The 20,445-nt window shown below is 38.9% G+C and overlaps 2 protein-coding genes and 1 long non-coding RNA gene across 4 annotated transcripts in view; 2 read left to right on the forward strand and 1 right to left on the reverse strand.

Moving 5' to 3' along the window:
* The window catches only part of ICE1 (interactor of little elongation complex ELL subunit 1), a 42,418-nt gene extending 40,363 nt beyond the window's left edge, over positions 1–2,055 (forward strand). For both annotated transcript variants that reach the window (XM_040059221.1, XM_040059229.1), the window contains exons 19-20: positions 83–181; positions 1,150–2,055. In XM_040059221.1, coding sequence (XP_039915155.1) covers positions 83–181; positions 1,150–1,331 — 281 coding nt within the window. In that variant the 3' untranslated portion in view covers positions 1,332–2,055. The remainder of the gene's footprint in view (positions 1–82; positions 182–1,149) is intronic.
* The window catches only part of LOC120750487 (uncharacterized), a 36,233-nt gene extending 27,009 nt beyond the window's left edge, over positions 1–9,224 (reverse strand). Inside the window, exon 1 of the long non-coding RNA XR_005700016.2 lies at positions 9,129–9,224. This is a non-coding gene — a long non-coding RNA (uncharacterized LOC120750487). The remainder of the gene's footprint in view (positions 1–9,128) is intronic.
* On the forward strand, positions 9,192–19,531 carry HUS1 (HUS1 checkpoint clamp component). Its single transcript, XM_040059242.1, has 8 exons — positions 9,192–9,444; positions 9,781–9,908; positions 10,358–10,534; positions 11,189–11,296; positions 12,233–12,307; positions 14,200–14,299; positions 14,635–14,766; positions 15,583–19,531. Exons 1-8 carry the CDS (start codon positions 9,393–9,395, stop codon positions 15,663–15,665), a joined length of 855 nt encoding a protein of 284 aa, XP_039915176.1. The 5' UTR covers positions 9,192–9,392; the 3' UTR covers positions 15,666–19,531.
* Positions 19,532–20,445: the final 914 nt, after the last annotated feature.

Raw genomic sequence — 20,445 nt, forward strand, 5'->3', positions numbered from 1 at the left:
AGACAATGTTGTTGGGAAGTATAAAAGCTGGGAAATTGACTGTCTAAATAGTCAGATATATAGTAATTTTTTTTTCTTTCAGGTCGATTAGGACAAATAGGTTTGAAGGAAGGCTATCTTGCTGCAGTGAAAAATATTAGTTCAGTAATTGGACTGTTTGTACAGCATGCAAAAGAGGAAGGTAATGTTTTTTTAGAGAAACTTGAGTGTAATGTCCACAATGTGAAGTTTTGCGATGCCAGAATATAAATTAAGGCACATATGGCAAAACAGCCTGCTTTTGCAGTTTATGTTAGTGCATAACAGATCAAACAGTTTTCAGTTTGAGTCCCTTTCTCTTACAAAGTTAATGAGTTATTAACAGTATTACCTTCTGCTTGAGAGAGAAAAATTCTGAGATGGTTTAAGACATCTTGGAATTGGACTGTTTAATGTAAGAGCCTATCAATTGCATTAGAGATAATTTAAGGGTGATCAAGTTAAGGTCACTTGAAGGGTGATTGTAACTTGAGCAGTAATAGCTATTTTTTTTTACCTTAGCAACTTATGCTGAAGCTTACTACTAACAAAATTGTTGTATTGGGATAAAGTTCAAGATATTGATGAGACAAAACAAGGCAGCAGCAGAGATCTATATTGCTAAGTTACTCTGGAGGTTAAGTACTTTTTGCAGTGAAGCATTTGTTAATGTTAATTTGTTAATTCACAAATTAATGTTAATATGTTAATGTTAGGGAGCTGTTTTGAACTACCTGTATAACTTCTCTTCCTTGCAATCTCAAGTTCTTCTAACTCAGTGATGTATGGTGTACAGTGTATGTCTGTGTTTGTTTCAAACTCAGTGTAAACCTTACTGTTTTCTGAAGTCTGATTATGCTTAACTAAAGTCACTAGATTCTCATCCCTTGTATGCCCTTTGAATACTGAAAAGTTGCTAAATTGAGAAAATTGGAAAGTGCTAGTATAAAATGAGATGTTACAGAATTTGTGTGCAGATTGTCATCTTTCTATGTTACAGTGTTAGGCATCACAACTGTTGATGCATTTTATTTTCAGTTCTTGAATAATAGTTTCTATAAATTCAGCATTCCCCAAAACATTCTTGCTTATCAAAGTTTCTATAAGCTGATTTTCTTTAACTTTTTGCAGGTGTTCCCTGGGGTGTACAGCTGGCAGCTGTATATTCACTATGTGACTTGGGTTCAAGCAATCCAGAAGGTATTGCTGAGGCCATCCATGCTTGGAAAGCAAAAGTTCTTAACAACATCCCTTCTGCTATCACAGACTGCATAGCTGAAATCACTTCTCTGTGTGAAATGGAGCTAAACTAGAATGTAGGGAAGTAGACTGATCTAAAGGAAGAAGTGCCTTACCAATTAAGCAGTAGTTGGTTCCAGTTAAAAACCATACAAAGTGGTGTGTCTTCTTGTATTTCATGTTTTTAATAAGAATGTCTGATCATGCAAAGCAAGGTCAAGTATTTTATTTGGCTTTTCGGATTGAAGGAAAAGTTTAAAAAAAACCCCAAAAATACTTGCTTTTCCTAGTAGCTGATTAGTGATCTGAAAACAAGTGCATCTTGAACTCCTGAGATATTTCTGGTTTGATGACAATAAAAATCAGTAAGAGTTTTTGTTCTTTTACCTACATCAGTTTGGAGTATGGACTATTTGACAGAATACTCAGCATGACTTGAAAACCTGGCTCTATTATTTTGTACTATTTTTATAAAGTAACCATTCAGATAGTAGAACATTCCCCAGATTCTGCTTTATTTTGTTTGGATTGTCTCATAAACTTAATTTAAAATACTTGTGGAAAACAGGTAGGAATTGAGTTTTTGTGTAGCCATCATGTATGGAGTAACAGAGATACTAAATCTCTGAACTCATATATATTGTCTATTCTGATGTGTCTCACATTTGGTATTGTTCCACTTGGGGAATTTTGTGTATGTAAATAGAGAGTTGGTTCAAAAAAAGTTCATGTTTCTAATGATAGCTTCACTACACTCTGTTTTTGTATCTTTCATAATAAAAGAGACAAACACCATTGTGTTCTTGTTGACCTTTTTAAATAACACAGTTAACTGTGTTTCTACTTTTTTAAATACTATTTTGGGGGGTAGCAGGAAATTACCTGTTGAGGTAATTTCACTGAATGAATTGCCCATAACACTGCAGTTCTGGACATCTCTCCAAAAGTTTTTGGTATGCTTTGGGGGCTTGGGAAGTAGCTTCAAAAAAATATTGACATTTTCTGTTTTCATTCCGTGGTTGTGCTCATATGAAGCAGTGAGCTTTGCTAATGCAGATTCTTATTGTAACTACTGACAGAGGTTTGTGGTGCTAAAATGCATTGTGATTTTTGTGCCTCTTCCAAGTGTGACTACCAGTGCAGTTTCCTAGCCCTCTGAGAGTTTCTTTCTTCTGAGGTGAAAGTGTGTAGAGTAGAGTGGCCATTGATTTCAGCTGCAGCTTTAGCTTCTAGCACTCTGGACATTAAATTGACCTCAGTGAGTTTACCACAGATAACTCAGTCAATGAAAAACAATCTAGTAGTATTGGTGATACCTGTGCACAACAGGCACTGCTACAGGTATTTATCAGGAAGGCTTCCAGTAAGGATTAATATAAATTAATTTGCCTCGGGTTGAAGCTGTATGATGTCTGGGACTCTGAGCATTTTGGTGATTGTGAAGGCTTTGGGGATTTTATGTGTAACCTTCATTCACCCTTCTTGCACTAAAATGAGAACAAAATATCTGAAGTGAAAGAAGGACAAAAGAAAGCACAAGTTGACAATAAAAGTATTGATCATAAATCTGAAAACTAAAGGAAATGGGAAACAGAACAAATAAAAGGACAAAGTGAGTAGAGGATCATAGATGTTTCGGTGCAAAAATATTGCAACCAAAAATCTTCACAGCAAATAAAAAAACCTATTTCCTTTGGAATTTTTATAATACACTGGAATTTGTAGTAGATGAGACTCAGGGAGTGTGAGAATTTTCCGGGACAAAAAAAATCTACAGCTATAATAATTTGGAACCACATATTAAAAAAAGGAAAAAAAAAAAAATTAACATACCCTCAAACCATTTTCATGAAAAATATTCTGCTTATGTAACTGTAAGAAAATTTCACATGTGTACAAGAAACATGAAATTTATTTTAATTCTGTGTTCCTCTCTACTGCCCAATTAAACTGCATTGGAATAAGTAAAATTAGAATAATTAATACCATGAAGGTGTTTGCTTCTGTTAAATACTAATCACTCATCACTCATAAAAAAATACATGGAACTCCCACACACAGTGTCAAATTTACCATATTTTAAAAGCTGTAAAATGTTGATATCCGTAAGGGATAGTGATTCTCAGTATATGGAATGCTTTATCCATCTTGCTGTCTGTTAATACTAAAGTTCTATTTTGTGCAAAACAATGTGTTACAACAGGGATTTTCAGGTTTCTATCATCATTTGCAGATTTTTGCACTTTTTTCATTCTTACATGAATATTGAGCATGTGGCTTGTCCAAAACTACGTGTATGAGGAAATGTTCAAGTTTTCAATTTCTCCATGCCTTCTCATATTCCTGAACTAGAACATAAAAAGCTGTCTCAACTGCTAAGACATTAATGTCAACAATCTAAGGCTAGGCAAAATGCTAATAGTCAAAATTCACGTCAGAATAAAAAGCTCAGCTCTAGCAGTTCTCCTAACTCAAATACAGAAGACAGTAAACATGTATAATAGTTTATTTAGAAGGGTAATTCTGACTATAGGCTTCTGACTTCATAACCATATTATTTGATATTTGAAAAATCCCTGATATATATTTACTCCAGGAAAAGAAACTTGTCATAAATATGAGAGAGCATTGTAACTTTGTGTGTAGATAAACAGGATGCTGGAGTAAGTTGTTCGAGGGAAAATTTTATTTATCTATTTTTCTTGTTTAGTTGTTGTGCTGGCTTGAAGGCAAAACTAGCGAGAGACTCCAAGTCAGAATAAAACCATTTAATAGGAGAGAAAAAAAAAAAGGTAAAATAAAATAAAACACATGCAATACTACAAAACATCACTGACAGAGTCAGAATACAACCTGAAACCGTGGTGGTAGCAGTCCAGATGAAGTGGTCTTGTTGAAGCAGTGTTCCCGCAGAAAGGTCTGGTAGCTCTTGTCCTCTGGGAATCCAGTGGGTAAGGCTGCCTGTGCTGTCCCAAATCCCAGATTATATCCAGGTGGGAATGCTTTGCTCCTCCCCCTGGGCAGAGCATCTCACAATGGGCTGATATCATTCTATGAGTCATGCAATGGGTTCTCTATTGCCCATTAAACAGAGATAGCTTCTGAAGGGAGTTACCTATGAGTCAGGCAGCAGGGCATTGATGGGCCGTTAACAGAAGATAATCTGGAGGTAGGGGGCAAGGAGAACACTGCCCAACCTAGTTTCAACATCTCATGTAGATGGTGACAGAATACATACTTTGGGCACATCTTACATTGTAACCTAGGACAGTTGTCTTCATACTAGAAGTTATTTTTAGAGTGTCTGTATCCTAACATGTCATATTCACAGAATTATTTGATTGTTTACTCACTCATCCCTTGCTGGAATACAAATTTTGGACATACATACCTTTTATTTAACTTCGTTTCTACAAAAAGCATTTTTGAGCTAGGCTACCTGTTACACCATTAGGGTATTTTCCAGGATGATTTTGCCTCCCTAGGTACAGCAGAAAATATTTCTCAGTGTGAATTTTTTCTTTGACTTCATAGAAGAAAAAAGGTTGTACTCTAGAGTGCTTAAAATTAAGCTCCAGTTATTTTATCAAACTCTCTGAAACTGATGTATGGTCTTCCATAGCTTCTGCTTTCACCTGCCTGTTTCGAACAAAAATGATTTTTGAACTGTACACTAGAATAAGACCAAAGCAGTTGCAAGTTTTCCAGTTTGAAATGACTAATGAAATTACATCCTGTACTCTGTTTTAATTGATGAAACTGCATTTATGAGTGGAAACCAATCAAGAAAATCTGAAGATTTGTTATAAAGAAGCTGAAATTAGGTGGTTAAAACACTTTGGATTATCATTTAGCTTACATTCTTCCCATTATACCTAATTTTTCGCTTCAAGAAAAGTCAGAGACTACTCTCGAAGGACTGACAAATTAGGAAGAAGGATTTCTTCAGAGACGGACTTTGTAATGATACTGTTACTGGGCTGGATAGGCTGAAGTCTTGATTTGCAAAATTCTGAACCTTGTTTTACTGTTCTGGGGTTTATAAATCCATGAAATGTTAATGATTTTGGGTGCTCTGAGCCCATCTATTACACTCAATTTAATGCAACTCATGCTATGAAATAACTTTTTGGACCTAATTGAGTTGAAATTTTGAAAAAAACCCCTACATTCTGAAGCTTAATGAAACACATAGGTAGGCAATGGGAAGTAGAGAGAAAATAAGGGAGATATTTATGCAAATGCCCTGAGTTTTGATTATTTTGAATTTTAATCTCAGATGGCTCAAATTCCTTCAGCTGCCACATAACCCTAGAAATGTCTAAATGTTTGCTACTGAAAATGGCCTGTGTTTTCAAAATAAAATCTGCATCTTGTTGCCATGCTTTGACTAGAACAGAATGAATTCCAACATGGTTTAAACATCAAGCAGGAGAAAGCTCAGTACTTGGCGCAACCCATCTCTTTGAGCTTCACATACAGTCACAAGCCTGTCTCCAAAGAGCTTTTGGTGACCACAGCTTCACAGAATGATCTAGGTTGGAAAAGACCTTTAAAATCACCTAGTCCTACCTATGACTTAACATCTCATCAGCCACTAAGTGCCATATCCAGTCTTTTTTTAAACACATCCAAGAACAGTGATTCCACCACCTCCCTAGGAAGATGATTCCAGTGTGCAACCACTCTTTCAGTGAGGAATTTCTTTGTAATATCTAATCTAAACTTCCCTTGGGAGCTTAAGACTGTCCACTCGTTCTGTCAGTTGTCGCCTGGGAGAAGAGACTAACCCCCACCTGACTACAATCACCTTTCAGGAAGTTGTAGAGAGTGATAAGGTCACCTCTGAGTCTCCTTTTCTCAAGGCTAAACCACCCCAGCTCCCTCAGTTGTTCCTCACAAGGCTTCTGTTTGCAAGCTGTTCACCAGCCTTATTACCCTCCTCTGGCCGCATTCAAGATTCTCAACATCCTTCCTAAACTGAAGGGCCCAGAACTGGTCACAGTACTCAAAGTGTGGCCTCACCAGTGCCAAGTACAGGGGAAGAATGACCTCCCTGGTCCTGCTGGCCACACTGTTCCTGATACAGGCCAGGATGCCATTGGCCTTTTTGGCCACATGGGCACACTGCTGGCTCCTGTTCAGTCAGCTGTCGACCCGTACCCCCAGGTCCCTTTCTACCTGAGCACTGTCCAGCCACTCTGTCCCCAGCCTGTAGCACTGCAGGGGGTTGCTGTTGCTAAAGTGCAGCACTCAGCACTTGGACTTGTTAAATTTCATGTTATTGGACTCGGCCCATCTATCCAGCCTGTCCAGGTCCCTTTGCAGAGTCCTCCTATCCACCAACAGATTGACACATACTCCCAGCTTGGTGTCATCTGCAAATTTACTGATAGTGGACTCAATCCCCTCATCCAGATCATCAGTGAAGACATCAAACAGGACTGGGCCCAGCACTGACCCCACTAGTGACTGGCTGCCAGCTGGATGCAGCACTACTCACCACCACTCTCAGGGCCCAGCCATCCAGTTAGTTTATAACCCTGTGAAAGGTGCACCTGTCCAAGCCATGGGCTGCCAGCTTTTCCAGGAATATGCTGTGGGAGACAGTATCAAAGGCTTTGCTGAAGTCCAGGTAGACAATGTGCACAGCCTTACCTGCATCCACCAGCTGGGTCACCTGGTCATAAAAGGAGACCAGGCTGGTCAAGCATGACCCACCCCTCCTAAACCTATGCTGGCTGGGTCTGATTCCCCAGCCATCTTGTAGGTGCTGTGTGATGGCACTCAAGATGATCTGCTTCATAACCCTGACAGGTACTGAGGTCACGCTGTAGTTTCCTGGATCCTCCTTTCAGCGCTTCTTGTGGGTGGGCCAGCTTTCAATCATCTGGGACCTCCCCACTGAGCCAGGACTGATGGTAAATGATGGAGAGCAGCTTTCCAAGCTCATCTGCCAGCTCTCTCATCACCCAAGGATGGATCCCATCTGGTCCTATAGATTTATGAGCATCTAAGTGGCTCAGCAGGTCTCTGACTGCTTCCTGCTGAATAATGGGCTATTCAGCTCCCTGACACCATAGGAGGGCAGTTGTCCTAAGGACAACCTGTCTTTTTGTTGAAAATTGAGGCAAAGAAGGTGTTCAGTACCTCTGCCTTTTCTTCATCTTTCATTACTAAATTCCCTCCCACATCTAATAGAGAATGGAGGTTTTCCTTACCCTTCCTTTTGCCATTAATGTATTTATAAAAATATTTTTACTGCCCTTCACAGAAGTTGCCAGTTTGAGTTCTAACTGGGCTTTTGCCTCTCTAATTTGGTGGATAATGATGGATTCATTGTTGAATGCACAGGCAGTAACTTGTTTGGGTTTTGTTTGGGGTTGTTTTTTTAATCACAGTATTTTAGGGACATATTGCTCATGCCTTCTATGCTTCAGTATTAGTAGTCAGCTTCGTAACTGCTGGAATATTGGCCCAAAAGCAAGTCTCAGCTGAAAACATGATCCCTACATATGCTAAAAAATTATGAGTCCTTTTTGACCTCCATATACCTTTTTTCAATAAATATGAGAAAAAATAAAGACAGGTGCTTCACAGACAATCAGCCTGTCTGTAATTCTAGCATATTGTTTTTCTCATTTGGTATGTTTTGTCTGCAAGCTGGCAGGTTTCCCACTAGAGGTTTTATGTGATGTGCTCACTTTAACATTACACCCAAATAGCAAAACAGCATGTAGGCAGCATATAAACAAGGTCCAATAATTGAAAATGAATGTGAATTACTTTGCCATGAAGGTACAAAGAGGGGCAAGCATCTCCTCCCTAAGAACGGTGAAGGAAATTTTGTTTAAATAAAACACACACAACTTGTTTTTAGTAAAATTATTTAACTCAAAACAATTTCTCATTATTGTCCCTATAGTCAGAACAACTTCAGTTCCAGTTTTGTGTAGATGATGATAGAAAATAATTCTTGAAATTCTCATTGCAGGTCATGTTTTATTCTTAATTTCATTTTCACTTTTCATGGTTTTTCATATCTAAATTACTATATTTTTAATTTGTGATGCACCACAGTGGATCCATTAACCATATCATTACAGAAGGATGTTAAAGACTGTATTTTGAAACTGATCATTGTTTTGTGGCTTGTTGTACTATACTTTTCTTGCTCAAAGCACCATTTAACATAGGGGTTTACACTAACAACTTTGAAACAGTGTATGAGAAAGGTGTGTTTTATTAAGTGTTAATTGAAAACACTGATTAACCCTAACATCTAGATATACATTATGGTCAGAGTCAATGCATTTACGTAAAATTACAGAAATTTTCCAAAACAGCCAAAAAATCCCCTTAATGCTATTTTACTACCTCTTCAGTCCAGTGATATAGACCTCTTCAGAGCTGAGTTTCAGCATACTGGGATCAAATCACATAGACTTTTCAAGCCAAATGATCAGTTGCAATAATACCCACTCATAGATCAAATTAATGTGGAAAGGACTTAATAGTACAGTTAAAACTGTTTTACAGAGAAAGAGCCCTTTCTAGTACCTATTCATTTTCTGTGGTGATATGTTCAGTGTCCCTCTGGTTCTCAGAGTTTATATTCTCAGATTTTTATTTCACTTTCTTTGTCTCTCCATCAAGCAACCTAAGCAGTATGAATGCCTTCTTCCCTAAATAATTATAAAGTTATTTAGATGGGCTTAAAAACATAGAACTCGTGGTTTCAAATGCATGTATAATCCATTTATTATGTAAATAACTAATAGAAAATTTGAAAAAAATACATCAACCAAGCAAACACAGCAGAAGAAATCGGCTTTGATCACAACAAGTAATTGTGTGGCAGCAGTACTCACTAGGTCTGAAGGCTGACGAATTTTCACATATATTCCAGGGGATCCCAAAGCATTTTCGAGCTAAGCTTTTCAGCTCGGATTGCGACCTCTAGCGCAGCGGAAGGAAGTCTGGCCCGCCTGTGCCAGACCCTGTCCAATTCCGCCGCACATCCGGTGAGCGGCTACAATGGCTGCTGCCCGCGCAGAACTCTTCCGTGTGAGGCCTCTCTCTCCCTGACCGCCTACTGTAGCAGCGGACGAGGGGGCGGGGGGGGCTGTGCCGCCATGCGATTTCGGGCTAAGATCGTGGATCTCGCTTGCCTCAACCACTTCAGCCGTGAGTATGACGGGGCAGACTGAAAGGCAGCAATGCCTCGCTTAGTGGCTGGGACCGGCTTTCTCGGGCAAAGGAAAGAGGAAGGGAGGTGAGAATTGTAGTCCTTTCCTGGGAGGAGGTGGCATGAGGCGCTTTCCTTCGCTCGGAGGTGTTAAAGATGTTTGCGCAGCAGCACGAGCTGCGTTTGTAAAAGCAGAAGGTTTTTCTGTCCCGCAGAGACTGTTTGCGCAGCAGCACGAGCTGCGTTTGTAAAAGCAGAAGGTTTTTCTGTCCCGCAGAGACCGGGTTGCATGGAGCCATCACCGCTGTAACGTCCTCCTTCCCTCCCTCCGGCAGGTATAATTAACACAATCGCCAAGTTAGCCAAGACCTGTATCCTGCGCCTTACTGTCTGCAAGCTGTATTTCATCCTCTCCGATAAAGTAGCAAATGGAGGCGCCAGTATGTGGTGTGAGCTGAACCAGGTAAGCCCAGGGAAGTTCACTAACCACATGTTGAAAATGAGAGCGTGCAATTTGGTTTGATGTACGAGGTGTTTTTTTGTAGCCTTGACCTTCGATGTGCCACGTCTCAAGGTCTGTCTGGCTGCACAGGTGTTTCAGGTTGGATATTCCCTTTACCTTGATTGTCACTTCAGTGTAAAGCTTCATTGTATGCTGGCCCACATGGACCTGCCCAAAACTGGAAACAGGAAAGCTTAACTCACTGTCTAATGGACTGATTAGGTGTTAAGGGGGGACATTAATTGGTTTAGGCTGAAGCAACAAGTCTTCATGGTTGTGCAGCCTGTTGTGATTCCTCAGGTGATGCCAGGCAGAGGGGAGTTTCTGCTGTACACATGCAGTTCTAAGCTTAAGGTCTGATAAATAAAACTTGCCCCTCTTGTTTATTTCTCAACTTTCAAAAATTGTAGGGGAATTTCTTCGATGAATTTCAGATGGAAGGAGTAGCTGCAGAGCACAATGAAATCTATTTAGAGCTGGTGCCTGAAAACCTGTCGAGAGCATTAAAAACTTCCCAGAGTGCTAAGGCAGTGAAGATCAAGTTGACTAATAAACACTGCCCTTGTCTCAGAGTTGCTGTGGAGCTAGTAAGTGCAACCATGCTTTCACATTCGTTCTTAAGAAAAAGTTCTTTTAAAATTTAGTGCCTTTCCTAAGATCAAAGGGTAATATTGCTGTAATTTTGGAAACTAAAGAAACATTGTGCCATTTTCCATTTCACTAGCCTTTCTTGCCATCATGGTTGGTAGCATACAGAACTGGCTTTGTATTTTCCAAAAGGCAAGGAGGAGGTGGAGTAAGAAAGAAAGCTATGTTATTGAAAGAACTTTTAAAAATGTTTGCTTTTCTCCATTCCTTTATCCTCTATATCTTCTGTGGATTATTGCCTTTTCATTGAAGCCAGTAGGTGAAGGAGGTTTCAGTGTTTGGCTCCATGTTTTGCCTTTGGTTTTCCTGATATTATATGCTGACTTCTGGTTCTTTTGTTGTTGCTAACTCTGCTGATTCACCTCTTCAGCTCTAAGGATAGCTTATAGATACACTAATGACTGATACATCACAAACTCTAGTCTTTCAAAAGGGAAGCCCACTTTAAGGCATATTGATAGGAACCTAGGGAAAACTGGAACTGGGTGTCAGGGCATGTAGTTATAGCATTTTCCAGAGTGGGTCTGAAAAATTTAAATTGAGAATTCCAGTCTTGTGTTTAACTGCAAGAGCATCCTCTTTTTTCCCTCAAGCCATCCTTGTCAAGCAGCAGTAGGATTGTGACACATGACATTCCTGTGGGAGTTATTCCCAGAAGAATGTGGAACGACTTCAGAGAGCCCAGTGTGCCGGACTTTGATGTAAGCCTCTTTTTTTATATTCCCTACTGAAAGGGGAGTTTGCAAGTGGAATGGTATTGCTACAGAGTATAATACTGGTGGGGTTTGGAAAGGAGTTGAAAGGAAAGAGGGAAGACTGGAGACTACAGTTTTAGAGGGGTATGGAGCATGGCTTCTACCCTGACAAGAGAGCCCAGAACCTATGGAAAGGTGGGTGATTGCCAATTGCTCCTGTGATGTTCATGGCAAAGGAAGGGAGGAGAAAAGGACTTGCATGACTTTAGTCTGGAGCACCTCTAAACCACACAAATTTAGATTGTTTCAGCTGTTCAAGTGCCAAGTGGCCCAAATAATCGGTTCTTTCTGAAATTTATGGCCTATCTAGCAGAGTTAAAGATATGCGTTTCCTCCTGCTTTTAATATATTTTCTCAATATTCTTTTTGACTTTTAGCAGAGTTGCAAGGAAAAGTCCTTGTACAAATGTGCTCCTGTTTGAGGTTATGGATGCCTGTTACCTCTATAGCTAAGAGTATTTAGATTCTGAAGACATACAAGAAGAAACTTGAAGTATTTTGTTCTTTTATTTCAGATTTACACTGCTGCAGTTCCAGAAATTACTGCAGTGTCATGGGAATCTTGTTATTTCCTTTTTTGCTATTGTAATTGACTATTTAGTAACACAGGTGTTCATGTGAGAGTCTGATATGCAAAAAACATGCCTTTATTTTGAACACAGGCTTGGAATATTATGTCTGGAACGACTGCTAGAATGATTTCTTGTTGGAATAATGGGAAGGAGTTCCTCTGTTCCTGAGACATTTGCTGATTTCAGATATTGTGCATCCTGAAAGCCATAGATAACTCAGTCCAAACTAAAATAGAATTGAAAGTAGAAATAAATGTGTTGCAATCACATCTGAAATACTTGTGTAAATGCAGTTCTTATATATTCCTAGGTCAGTATTTACCTTCCAGTGCTTAAAACAATGAAGAGTGTTGTGGAAAGAATGAAGAATCTCAGCAATTTTATTGTAAGTTAAGGCACTTAAAGCACATATACTACAAATGTTTTTTCATGAGGGACATAACATGTTGCCTAAACTGGTGCTGCCACATTATTTTATTTTGAGATGAGTTAGACATTGAAATCAAGGCATCTGAAGCCTGTGTAAAGATTAAAAAGAATGACGGGATTTATTTTAGGATTTACATTTAAGAGCTTTTCCTGGGCTTCTCAGTAAATGATGGTCTTTGTACTAGATCCATGAAAGAACATGGCACTGTGTTGCTACTAGCCACTCTTTATAGCTGGTAAGAAATGACAGTCCTTCAGGAAGCTAGCTGGAGACTTTCTAGGTTATTTCACTAGGGAAATGCCTATTAAGTGAGTGTTGTGTTAGGTGTCTGGGAATGAACTTTAGGTAACTTTGATGTATGATTTAAAGGAAATTCTACTAATGGCCCCAGGATGTCACACTGTGCTTTAGACTGACATACTGGGTTTGCAATCTAGCCTGTATTTCTAGAGTGCTGGTGGGCTTTTTAATTGAAAGAAGCCCTCTGGAGTTGGATAGGAAAGGGCTTTGGTTTTTTATTTAGTTGTTTTTGCTCACAGTCACTATAATTGACTGCCGTGAAAGTTAGTAAGTGTAGAGCTTTGGAATAGTTTGAGTTTGATGCTGTTCATACTAATTATGATAAACAGGAAATTTTGTTAACTGAGAATCCTGAAATTGGAACAGTTTCCATTTTTCAAGACTTGGAAGAGTTGAGAGATTACCCTGGGTTACTGGCAGTTTGGCAAATGTCAGTCATCTTGCAAATACACATGAAACTCTTTTATTTTGTGAGATATTTTGGGGGCTTAGTTTTTACTTTCTTTCCAGCCCCTATGCCCTTGATGGACATTGAGCACAGTGAGCACAAAGTTGAGCACAGTGCTTTTGTTTCTAGAGCTGAGGCTCTTTTCTCACAGGATAGTTGTATGATGGGATTGAACTTATACTAAATGCCTTGCTTTTATGCTGTTGGAGAGCAAAAATATTAAGTGTGACAATTAATTATTTTTGCAAGATGCATCCTGGTGATAAAACTGCTCAAGATCAGTGCTTCAAAATGGGCTTAGAAGCAATTTCTGATAGTACTTGTCCACTGTTTGGGAGCTTGGCATCTCCATTCTGTACAAGATTCTGGTTGCAGTATGCGTCTTTTTGGTTTTTGTGTTTTTTGTGATTTTTTTTTTAATTACTGAGAATTCATCTAATCACGGAAACAAAGTGCTTAGTTGTGCTTTAGGAATCCTCTGATCTGCATGGGATTTGTGTAAGACCCAAATCTTACATAAATCTTGTATAGTCTCCTTCAAATTCTTCCTTCAGCTTTCAGGATGGAATTTGAAAGCTTTTAGCACTTTCCCAGGATTTCTGTTAGTTCAGATTTCTTCTTGGAGTTACTGATCTCATCCAGCTGTTGTCTATTTTAAATTCTTGAAAGCACTGTCAGCTCCTGGTGCATCCCATTTACTGTGTGTGTCATATAGACTGTCTTGGTGTCTTTCTATTTGTTGAATAACTGAATGGAAATTCAGGAATCTCTGCATTTCTTCAGCCTGAGTCTCTTATTTTTGAAGCCTTTTCCTCAACATGGACTTCCCAAAGCCAATGCTTGCTCTAAAAGTACTGGAGATTAATTAAATTTCCTTTTTTTTCATAACTTCTGAAAGTTTGGCCTAGAGTAATTCACATGGGAATGATGGGAAATGCATTTTATAGTTGAACATTCAAATGTTCAAACTGTTTTCAGGAATTATGCTTGACTTGCACTGAAGTACTCCTGGAAGCTTGTATTTGAACAAAACCAAACTGTATTCTTCTGTAATTCTGCAGTGTGAAAGTGGGTTGCCTAAAACTGAGATTGATTGCAGGTAATTGAAGCAAACTTGAGTGGTGAAATGAACTTGAAAATAGAAACTGACTTAGTATCTGTGACAACACATTTTAAAGACTTGGGAAATCCTCCCTGGGGTAAGTTTCCCTGTTACCTCTTGTATCTGTCTAATCTCTTAAGTGTATTGCTTATAACAGTAATTACCTTTTAGTATTTAGAAAATAGTATCAAGTACTATGAAGTCTTCAAATGAAATCTTAAAAGAAGAAGTGGTCTATTTCATGTTTGGGGTGGTGGTGGGGAATCTCTTCCATTATTCCTTACAGTTTGGTAGGAAAACTGGGATTTCTTTTCTTTGCACTGTTCTGAAAAAGAAGTCATTTGAGTTCCAGCACTTCAGCAGTTTTCAGGCGTGTCGTTATGGGTGTTGAAACTGTTTTTTATGTTTGGACTAAGTGTTGTGTCCTTTTAGCATCAGAGGATGGATGTCAAAGCTCTACTCAAGGCAGAGATCTGGAAAGTATGGCTGAAGCATGCATAGACATCAAGAAGCTGCAGCAGCTGCTTGCTGGACAGCAGGTCAATCCTACAAAAGCACTGTGCAGTAAGTTCAACATCTCTACTTGTGAGCTGCAGTTAACTTTGCCATACTTAGTTTCAGCAGAATACCATATCTTCTGTTTTATCTGTTTGAAAGCTATTTTACGGTACCAAGAACTTCTAATATTTATTTTTTTAGGCAACAAGATTCAGGTGCTAGGCATTTGGGGAAGAAAAAATAAATCAGGCCCTTTTAAAAGTCTCAAGCTGAATACTCACTTATTAATAACGTGTGTTATCTTGTTGTCTTTGTTTTGAAGTTGTTATTAATTTTTATTATTATTTTGAGATATTATTTTTGAAAGTCTTAAAGCCTCTAGTGTCTAGCAGAGAAACTGGAATTTACTGGCATGGCTTTTTGGTTGGTGGGTTTTTTTCCTTTAGGTGCTTTCTTACACCGAGTCTAATACCAAAATGCTTTTTATACAGCTAGTGTTTCTAGACGTTACTAGAAACGTTACTTCCTGCAGAAGTTATGCAGGGCTTTATATCCTATTTTTATAACTGTGTGATTTTCCTAAGAACATCTGTTTGTTGTGGTTTAGTGCAGATGCTAAGAATTTCCCAAGGTGGATTTAAATAATGGGTGTAGCATTATAGTGTATATATATACACACACTATATATTTACTTTTTGGTGCCATCTTTCATAAACTGTTAATGCTTCACAGACCCTCAGGGATTTAAATTGTTTAGTTACTTTTCTGTCAGAAGTTGTGGAAGCATTGTTCTTACGGTGGCACCTTTAAAAGATGTAATTTTTAAGTATTTTTCCTGCTTTAAGGTGGATTTTTGTTTTAATTTTTTTTCCCTTTTTACAGATATTGTACGTAAAAGAATTGTCCACTTCATCTTGCTCCATGAGGAGGTTTCACTTCAGTATTTTATTCCAGCAATTGCCTGAGTCTTTTGGAATCTTGGTCGTTTTCCAACCTGAGGCCTCTTTCATGAAGTCTAAAATCTTTAATGAGCTGCTGGAATATTTGACATGAGACACTGTTAGACATAGCCATCAGATGGACATTATTTCAATATTTATGAAAGTATTCAAAATACCTCCTCATCCAGACAGCAATTTTTGTGAAGAGTTATAGGCTGTGAAAGACAATGCTGGGGAGTGTTGGTATATCTTAGTCTTAGGAGGAGCAAAACTGAAATTTGCCTTACCGCCACCTCAAAGCATCCCAAAAGCACACTCAGTTAAATACTTAAGTCTCCTCAAAAAACTAAAGATAGAATTCACCTCTAGAGTTGCTGCTGTGTGTATTCAGTATTGAGCAATGCAATCTGAGTTGAAGGATCTCTGAGCAAGCTATAATACTTCTATGAAACAGAAGAGCCTTCTGGAGGGTTGCCAGATTGGTATTTGCCTAGACAAGTATGCACAGCCCTCCTGAAGTGGTATGGAACTGAATTCTGTTCCAGTAGAAATCTTTTGATTAGACTTGCTGCAACCTATCTCCAGTAGCTCTCTTTGTGCTTACTCTTTGTTTAACTCTTGGTCTGAGAGGATGAGCAAATCAATCTAGATTAGTTTGTTAATGTGGACAGTGAAAATCCCTACGTACAGAATGAATATCATATGAGGATATGCGTGAACACAGCAATTGGTGTGAAATAAAGAACAAGTTATCTGTGGTTCACATTCTTTCCCTTTCCAGACAGAAAACATTGTACAACCTGGGACATCATGGTGTCAGACATGGTGAGATTGCATCTAGGCTTTCATGCCAAGCAGCCAAGAGCATGACTAAATTTCTCTCATGGGAGTACTGCCCCTGCTTCTACCTCCTGATTATTTTCTGAGGTCTTTTCCTCCTTATTCCATGTGTGATTTGTTATCCTGGCATGTTCCATATAGCTTCTGTTTTAGTGATTGAGTCTATGCTGCCAAATGAGTCTGAGAGTTTCTTCTAGAAGGTAACTTGTCATGGTCAGAAGTGCTGGGTTTTTGATTGTTGTTTTTTCAAGGGGCATTGATGTTAAGGGAGCAGTGAGTGAATCTTTTGTTCATGGAGGTGCAAATGCTCAAGAGAAGGCTGAAGGAGAGGCAGTGAGAAGACAGAATAGACTTGCAGTGATGAGTGTGTTGACTGTTTATAGGCCTTTCTGCCTACTCCCTCTTTGTTCCTCCCTGCTCTCCCTTGCCCTACACATTGCCTCATCAGTTGTCACCAGATATTTTCACCTACTGCCTGGAACATGCTGAGGTTTGCATCTTTACCATTTGCAAAGTCCCAATTTTGCCTATGTTGTGAGTTGACCTTAGTAAGCAGCCAGTCACTGGAGGGATGGGGGAGAGAATTGGAAGGGTAAAAGTGAAAAAATTCATGGGTTGAGATAAGGACGGCTTAATAGGCAAAGCAAAATATAGAATTCATTCGCTACTTCCCATCATTCCCAGGAAAGCAGGGCTCCATTGTGCTTAAGACTTGGTAACAGAGACTGCATAACTCCAAATGCCCTTTTCTTCTTTCTTCTTTTCCCTGAGATGAACATGATATTTTATGATACGGATATCCCTCTGGTCAGTTGGGGTCAGCTGTCCCAGCTGTGTCCCTATCAATTTCTTGTGCAGTCCCAGCATATTTGCTAGTGGGGCAGTGTGAGAGTAATGCCTTGGCGCTGTGTAAGTGCTGCTCAGCAATAACAAAACCATTACTGTGTTATCAACACTGTTTTGGTCATAAATCCAGAACATAGCACCATATGAGCTACTATGGAGAAAACTAATTCTATCACAGTCAGAACCAACATAGCCTGCTGTTTCTTTATAGCCCAACAATTAGTGCAAACAGATTTTTTTTTTTTTTAACTGTCTTTGTTAATGCTAATCATTCAGGGTTATATCTGTGTTTGCCTCCTTAGTTTTATTTTTATCATCCAGTATAGGATGTGATCCATCAGATAACGATGGAATAAATATTCCAACACTCATACAGATGCCTCCTAAAATATTTGCATCACTTTTTTGTCCCTTGGTGTCCCTTCATGTTTTTGGTTTCTTCCTCTTAACCCTTTTTTGTCATGGTATGGAAACTTATAACTTTCTCTTGTTTTGCTTGCTTTTTGGTTACATACTACATTACTGATCCTTACATTTATGCTGTATTGGAAAAAACCTTTGCATATAGTCTGATTTTCTTAATGTCTCAGCAATTAAAAAAGAATGACAATTTGATTAGAAAAATAAAACAAGAGAGGATGATAAAGAGCTGTGGAGAAATGTATTACTCTGCATTCCTAAGAAAAAGCTGGGAACAAGTAATGGACTGCAGTTAACCCTTGTGAGAGGGTGCGGTTATTTTTCATAAATCACGATTCTCAAATGGGCAAGTTGCCAGTGACTAAATGTAAGCCTGAAATTATGTCAACACTGTATGCAATGGAAAAAATACTGTTTTCAGAGCAAGCATCATGATTGACCCAGTTCAAATCATTCAGGCATAGACTGAGGTATGTTGCACACAGATTATGTGGCTAAATAGCTTATGTGATCTGGATTTAAATACCTCTGCTTCAGTTCTTCATATGTAAAACAGGAACCTTTCATGCATTTTATGGCTGTTTGCAATATGTGGTGGATAAATGCATGAAGGGTTTCCAATGAGCTTGGCTTGTCTGATAGAAGCTTAAATTTAAAATCCAGCCTTCTTATTAATGCAGGGACATGTTTATGTCAAGGGAACAGACTACCTTAGTATGTGTGGGCTAGTACCATAAGTGTTTGTCTCTTTGTTTGGACTGGTAAGATGCATGTGTTCAACTGTTAGTTTTGTAATAATTAATCTTCCACATTGTGATGTACTATTCATGACAATCTGAAGCACAATTTATTGCAGTTCACTAAAGGAATACTGGACCTCCCCACTTTTCATACCAGATCATTGGCTAATTAGTTGGCTTTTCTTAACACTTAACAGATTTATATTTTATGAACTTTAATGGTTTACTGTCATGTCATAGCTATCAAAAGAGATTCAAATATGCAGAGTTGATTGCAAGCAAAACAATTTAGTGTCATGTCTTTGGGTGGTTCCAGAACAAATTTGGGAAAATACAAAAAAGGAATGGGCTAAGAGATTTGCTTGGAAATTAAGAATGAAAAAGAAAAACACTCAAATAAAAAATTAACCAAAGGACAAAAAACAAACAAACAAACAAATGAAGCTGTCGTGTTCATATCTTGGGGTTTTTGCCTTCACCAATGCAACCTTACCTGTCAATCAACCAGAGACCAAAGTTTGCGGATCAATAATATTGTAGAGTTCCTTAATTAGATGACAGTTTAAGGGAAATATGCAGTTCAATCAAATGCTATACTTACGCTTTTTTGTTTGCTTTCTTTTAGTAATGTGCTTGCTAGTCAAAGCAGTCTTCATGGTTAAAACAGGAGGGGGAGATGTTGGAATCCTAGAAACTTAGAATTTGGCATTTTGATGTATGGTGGTACATGTGAGTCAAGATGGAGGATTTTGGGTGTTGTCTAAGTCCTTCTTCACCACCTTCTTCCTTCTTCTTCATGGGTTTGGGTGGTTTTCTGTAACTGGGTGAAAAAGGTCCACATTGCAGGCCTTGGATGGTCATTATTGGGTCAAAAGTATAAATAATATAGGTGTCATCTCGTTATTGGGGGGTTATCGCTTAAATAACCTTGGAAAGAGTTAGAAGCGCTCCATTTTACCTTCATTTTCTAAGCGCTCACTGGGTGTGAGCCTGTAAATACTGTATATAGATAAGATATAATAAACATTCCAAGTCTGAACTCAAGCTTGGTGGTTCCTGAGTATTATTCATCCTGACCTTGGCAGAGAAGAAAAGAAGCCAAAACCTTTACAATTCAGATTTCCTGAAAACAGGAGGTAGCTGAAGGATGCATACTATGCTAATGTCTCGGTTTGAAAAGACAGGTGTCTGCTAAGGAAGGCAGGAGCCTCCCTTGAAATGGAAAATGTAAACCCCCTCCCTCTGAATTATTATCATTTTGAATTTAAGAGGCTCTCAGGCAAAGATATGGGAATAGGAGTAACAGTTCTTTACTAGGAAAATTAAAATAAAAATGCAGTAGGACAAAAAAACATTGACAGAGTCAGAATACAACCTGACACCTTGTTGGTCAGGGTGTTGGTAGCAGCCTGATTAAATCATGACTGCAGTTCTCCTGGAGTGACACATGTGGTTCTGTTGAAGCAATGATCCTGTAGAAGGGTGTAGTTTCCTTCTGAAGCAAAGTCCAGTGGTGGTGTAGATGGGTCCAGTCTTCCTCTGGGAATCCAGTGAAAACAGGCTGCTGTTTTCTTCATTACTAGAAGATACCCCCCAGGAGCTATGAGGGATGGCTTATGGAAAAGATAAAGAACACTGACCCACCTGGTTTTAATAGATGGTAATAGAATACATTTGGTTACATCTTGCATTGCAACCTAAGACAGCTAGTGTCTCCTGAGAGGGACCAATCTGATTTTTATTTATGCCTCAACATATGTTATACATGAGTTAAAGGATTCCTATAAAGGCTGTGCACATGCTGGCTGCCCTGTCCCAGGGGGGACTTCACTTGTCAGTTAATTGGGAGAGAAGCTTCCATGGCTGGGCTGCAAGCAACCCCCCACTGTCCAGTGGGGCAGATGCCTGGATGCCTGTCTTGGGTTGAAATGCAAGATGTATTCTATTCCCATCTGTTG

Source organism: Hirundo rustica, chromosome 1, assembly GCF_015227805.2.
Source record: "Hirundo rustica isolate bHirRus1 chromosome 1, bHirRus1.pri.v3, whole genome shotgun sequence".
NCBI classification, from domain to species: Eukaryota; Metazoa; Chordata; class Aves; order Passeriformes; family Hirundinidae; genus Hirundo; species Hirundo rustica.

Bases quoted from the DNA above. Each gene is read 5' to 3' on its own strand.
- HUS1 (XM_040059242.1), top strand. From the start codon at position 9,393: ATGCGATTTCGGGCTAAGATCGTGGATCTCGCTTGCCTCAACCACTTC. The intron at 9,445-9,780 runs GTGAGTATGACG...TCCCTCCGGCAG, and splicing joins TTGCCTCAACCACTTCAGCC to GTATAATTAACACAATCGCC. The intron at 9,909-10,357 runs GTAAGCCCAGGG...CAAAAATTGTAG, and splicing joins TGTGGTGTGAGCTGAACCAG to GGGAATTTCTTCGATGAATT.